Here is a 6,000-nt window from a genome sequence, read left to right as displayed (position 1 = left end):
GTATCAAGCAGGAATCTCCTTCTGTTGGCACAAACTGGATTTCGGCAGATGTTTGGCTGTGTGTATCTGAATTGCTGTTCTACATCCTTGATCACTGTCTGACAGTCCAAGCACAGGAAAGTTCCGCTCACAAGCTCTGGATGAACTGGGTGAGTCCGTACCACCTGCCCACTGATGCGAGTGAGCAAACCAATTCTGGATGAGTTGAGTTCTCGAATTCTGTTTAAAGACAGATATTGCATTAGTAAATATTCATTTTCAAACTAAAAATTTTCACTTTTAATGGGAGGATATTCAATGATAATTTATGCTTAAAATAACAACAACAAAATAAGAGACAAGGTATTCTTTGGACTCTCCTACAAGAATAATTTAGTCAACATGCCCATTCCTGAAGTATAATGTACATGCATCCACAACAAAATACATAAATGAATAAATAAGAAAAACTAAGTAAAGGACATGAAAGAAATGCAATTACAATTATAAAACAGAATGATCCCATTTTTGTTTTATATGCAAATATATTTTTTTCTTACCTACGTTTCTAAATAAGCATTTTCACAGTAAAGTTATCCTTGGGAAAAATTATCATAGGAAAATTTTTTTTTCTGAACTTGAAGGTTTAGAAAACACTATTTCACAAACCCATTTTATATTAAATAACTTGGTAATTTTATAAGTAATTTTAGTAGTTTAAGTTTTCAAAATATCACTTCAATTTCCTCCAACAAATTTATTCTTTAAATAACTGCTAAAGAGGAAAACAGTTTAAAAGCTATGCTATTTAAGCTCTTGACAATTCATTAATTTTTGTGACTGTTCTCAGTTTTCATATTTTCTCACCGAACTAATTTTTCACCTCAACATCCCTTAAAAGGTGTCCTAAAATACTATAATCCCCAGAAATTGCTTCACTTAACATACTTCCCATCCCATTTTCCTGGAAATACATATTTTCCAAAACTAAATCTTCTGGATAACTGGATGTAACTCTTTATAGACCTGGATATAACTCTTTATAGACCTAAGACTACAACCTTCTGAGCTTTCTGACAATTAAGTGATGCCTATACTATTTGGGGAATTTTTTTTTTTTCAAAGAAGGGTTTCTTACTTGTGTCTGGTAGGAAGATCTTGGAATGCAACATAAAAATCCTTGGCAAGAGGGATCTCTTTACGGTCTTTGACAAAGGTTTTCAAGGCCCGACATAGGTAAGGGTAAACTCTGAAAACAAACAAAAAGTAAATCAACTTACAACTTCAAGAGGCTTACCAAGGGCTCCTTCCCCTTATGCTTTCCAACAGTTGAAACTAAGGAATTTCATCTGGTTACAACCAAGCTTTAGAATTTAACTCTGCAGGACACTTCTATCATCTGACCCAGGTTTAGAGCATCTTCAATCCTCTCCTATTCCACCATAAATATATCTAAGACAATAGAAACACCAAAGATAAAATGCTGTTCCTGAAAACCTATTATTTTTAAATAATCATTTAGCATGCACACAGCAGGTCACTCCTCTGTCCAAGATGACTCTACCTGAACCACCTGGGCAATATACTACCTAGCAAGGCAGCCTCCCACTTGTCAAGGCCTACTATTTTCTTCCAGGTTTTATTCTTGATTGATAGGAAGTGGATAAGGGCAGGGAAGGAGTTTGTATACTGATTTGAGAGCAAGTTGGCAGAAGTGTTTCACTTGACTGGTTAGATGGAAGTGTACATGTTCTCTTAAGTTTTAAATAGCTGAGGCAGCTTGGTTTAAGTGGTAGGATCTGGAAGTCCTCTGAAAAATCAGCCACTTTCAGGAGGCAGAACTGCGGCACGGTCTATGCATGAGGTACAGGCACAGGTGTTTCCACCAACAGCCCTGATTTTCTACCTCCCTCTCACTTGTCAGTACAACTTTTCCTGCTACATACTATCACAATAAACTCTGCTGCTTATCCCTCTAACCGTTCTTGATAGCCATATATGACTAGAAACACCGAGACAAATCCTCCATCTCCCAGTATACCAGGTAAAAGAACAGGACTGTGACTCCTTACTCCTGGGTCTTCATTTCTCTTTCATAACAGGCCACAGTGTTTATTTTAACCTGATTTTATTTAAACTAAGTTTTGTGTAGAAAGATATTTCTGGCTTTATATAGCAACTGAAAGCAAAACAAAAGCCTAAGGTCTAATTTCTGCCAAAAAAATACCATTCAGCTTTTAAAATGTTTCAAGGGATTTTATATGATATGGGGAGGGAGAGTAGATTAAATAAATGACGTAGCAATAGCACTGAAGCCTGAAACAAAGCAATCCTCTTAACACCTGGAAAAACTACATAGAAAACAAAGGTTTTCAACATTCGCATGTGAAAAAGTCAACTCCACAAAGGCTTATATTAGTTAAGAGCAGCACTAAAATGACCACTGGCTGTATCAAAGGGCCTCTGTGACAGCTGCCCTTTTGCCTCACAAATGAACACTTCCGTTCTAAGAAGAGCTGGCTTCCCAGGCTCCATGTCTATTTAAAGTAAAGATTAATACACCAAACCTATAGAACTCCTCTTGAATGGTGGTGGAAAGTTGCTGGTTAAATTGCTCCAGGTCCAAAAAACTCACAACCAATGTGTTTCTCTCGGGACGAATTAACTCCTCAGCTAACTGCAAGTACTTAATTTCTCCATCGCTGTTCTGGAACCTGTAGATACATGCAAGTCAGATTAAACCTAAGAATTAGGCAGCAAAAAGAAGAATGTGAATGCCTGATAATTCAGCATATTGGTTAAAGACCATCAGCTTTAGGGTCAGACAGACCCATTTTAGTAGTTGTATAACTTGGGGCAAGTTACTTACCTAATCTAAACCTGTCCCTCTTCTGTTTGAAAAAAAAAATAATAAAGATTAGAACATCATCTTATCTAAGAACACTGTGAAGATTAAATGAGAAAATGCCTTTAAAATGTTTTGTACAAAGCTGGGAACATAGGAAAACTACGTCTTCAGATTTAAATCTGAATTTCTTGATTTAACACTTTCCAATCTTAACTGTACATACCAACAATAAAAGAATAGTTAGTATTTGTTGATTAGAAAATATTAAATCAAGATATCCAGGTTAGGAGATTGGTTCAAAATGGCGGAGTAGAAGGACGTGTGCTCACTCCCACTTGTGAGAACACCAGAATCACAACTAGCTGCTGGACAATCAACAACAGGAAGACACTGGAACTCACCAAAAAAGATACCCCATATCCAAAGACAAAGGAGAAGCTGTAATGAGGCGGTAGGAGGCGCGCAATCACAATAAAATCAAATCCCGTAACCACTGGGTGGGTGACTCACAAACTGGAGAACAATTTTACCACGGAAATTCACCCACTGGAGTGAAGGTTCTGAGCCCCCCGTCAGGCTTCCCAACCTGGGGGTCCAGCAACAGGAGGAGGACTTCCCAGAGAATCAGACTTTAAAGGCTAGCGGGATTTGACTGCAGGACTTTGACAGGACTGGGGGAAACAGAGACTCCACTCTTGGAGGGCACACACAAAGTAGTGTGCACATTGGGACCCAGGGGAAGGAGCAGTGACCCCACAGGAGACTGAACCAGACCTACCTGCTAGTGTTGGAGGGTCTCTGGCAGAGGCAGGGGGTGGCTATGGTTCATTGCGAGGACAAGGACACTGGCAACAGAAGTTCTGGGAAGTATTCCTAGGTGTGAGCCCTCCTGGTGTCGCCCACCAAAGAGCCTGTAGGCTCCAGTGCTGGGTCGCCTCAGACCAAACAACCAACAGGGAGGAAACTCAGCCTCACCCATCAGCAGACAAGTGGATTAAAGTTTTACTGAGCTCTGCCCACCAGAGCAACACCCAGCTCTACCCACCCCATCAGGAAGCTTGCACAAGCCTCTTAGATAGCCTCATCCACCAGAGGGCAGACAGCAGAAGCAAGAAGAGCTACAATCCTGCAGCCTGCGGAAGGAAAACCACATTCACAGAGAGACACACAAAATAAAAAGGCAGAGGACTATACCAGGTGAAGGAACAAGATAAGACCCGAGAAAAACAATTAAATGAAGGGGAGATAGGTAACCTTGCAGAAAAAGAATTCAGAATAATGATAGTGAAGATGATCCAGGACCTCGGAAAAAGAATGGAGGCAAAGATCGAGAAAATGCAAGAAATGTTTAACAAAGACCTAGAAGAAGTAAAAAACAAACAGGGATGAATAATACAATAACTGAAATGAAAAATACACTAGAAGCAAGCAGTAGAATAACTGAGACAGAAGAATGGGTAAGTGACCTGGAAGACAGAATGGTGGAATTCACTGCTGCGGAACAGAATAAAGAAAAAAGAATGAAAAGAAATGAAGACAGCCTAAGAGACCTCTGGGACAACATTAAATGCACCAACATGTGCATTACAGGGGTCCCAGAAGGAGAAGAGAGAGAGAATGGACCTGAGAAAATATCTGAAGAGATTATAGTTGAAAACTTCCCTAACATGGGAAAGGAAATAGTCACCCAAGCCCAGGAAGCACAGAGAGTCCCAGGCAGGATAAACCCAAAGAGAAACACGCCAAGACACACAGTAATCAAACTGACAAAAATTAAAGACAAAGAAAAATTATTAAAGGCAACAAGGGAAAAACGACAAATAACATACAAGGGAACTCCCATAAAGTTAACAGCTGATTTTTCAGCAGAAACTCCACAAGCCAGAAGGGAGTGGCACGATATATTTACAGTGATGAAAGGGAAGAACCTACAACCAAGATTACTCTACCCAGCAAGGATCTCATTCAGATTCGATGGAGAAGTCAAAAGCTTTATAGACACACAAAAGCTAAGAGAATTCCGCACCACCAAACCAGCTCTACAACAAATGCTAAAGGAACTTCTCTAAGTGGGAAACCCAAGAGAAGAAAAGAACCTACAAAAACAAACCCAAAACAATTAAGAAAATGGTAATAGGAAAATACATATAATTACCTTGAATGTGGTTGAATTAAATGCTCCAACCAAAAGACACAGGCTTGCTGAATGGATACAAAAACAAGACCCGTATATATGCTGTCTCTAAGAGACCCAGTTAAGACCTAGGGATACATACAGACTAAAAGTGAGGGGATGGAAAAAGTTATTCCATGCAAATGGACATCAAAAGAAAGCTGGAGTAGCAATACTTATACCAGGTAAAATGGACTTTAAAATAAAGAAGAGGGCTTCCCTGGTGGCGCAGTGGTAGAGAGTCCGCCTGCTGATGCAGGGGACACGGGTTCGTGCCCCAATCTGGGAAGATCCCACATGCCGCGGAGCGGCTAGGCCCGTGAGCCATGGCCACTGAGCCTGCACATCCAGAGCCTGTGCTCCGCAACGGGAGAGGCCACAACAGTGAGAGGCCCGAGTACCGCAAAACAAACAAACAAACAAACAAAAAAAGAATATTACAAGAGACAAGGACACTACATAATGATCAAGGGATCAATCCAAGAAGAAGATATAACAATTATAAACTTATAGGCACCCAAAATAGGAACACCTCAATACACAAGACAAATGCTAACAGCTATAAAAGAGGATATCAACAGTAACACAGTAATAGTGGGGGACTTTATAACGCCTCACTTACACCAATAGACAAATCATCCAGACAGAAAATTAATAAGGAAACACAAGCTTTAAATGACACAATAGACCAGATAGATTTAATTGATATTTATAGGACATTCCATCCGAAAACAGATTACACTTTCTTCTCAGATTTAATTGATATTTATAGGACATTCCATCCAAAAACAGCAGATTACACTTTCTTCTCAAGTGCACACAGAACATTCTCCAGGATAGATCACATCTTGGGTTACAAATCAAACCCTGGTAAATTTAAGAAAACTGAAATCATATCAAGCATCTTTTCCAACCACAATGCTATGAGATTAGAAATCAATTACAGGGAAAAAACCGTAAAAAACACAAACACATGGAGGCTAAACAATACGTTACTAAA

The 6,000-nt window shown here is 39.5% G+C and overlaps 1 protein-coding gene across 1 annotated transcript in view; it reads right to left on the bottom strand.

Moving 5' to 3' along the window:
- MCM6 (minichromosome maintenance complex component 6) overlaps positions 1 to 6,000 on the bottom strand; it is a 47,642-nt gene that overhangs the window by 34,797 nt on the left and 6,845 nt on the right. Inside the window, exons 2-4 of the mRNA XM_007452022.1 lie at positions 2,547 to 2,693; positions 1,118 to 1,228; positions 1 to 219 (exon numbers count right to left, since the gene is read on the bottom strand). The exon at positions 1 to 219 is cut by the window's left edge and continues 55 nt beyond it. Coding sequence (XP_007452084.1) covers positions 1 to 219; positions 1,118 to 1,228; positions 2,547 to 2,693 — 477 coding nt within the window. The remainder of the gene's footprint in view (positions 220 to 1,117; positions 1,229 to 2,546; positions 2,694 to 6,000) is intronic.

Source organism: Lipotes vexillifer, unplaced genomic scaffold (assembly GCF_000442215.2).
Source record: "Lipotes vexillifer unplaced genomic scaffold, Lipotes_vexillifer_v1.1 scaffold105, whole genome shotgun sequence".
NCBI lineage: Eukaryota > Metazoa > Chordata > Mammalia > Artiodactyla > Lipotidae > Lipotes > Lipotes vexillifer.
This window is presented reverse-complemented; position numbering and strand designations above follow the sequence as displayed.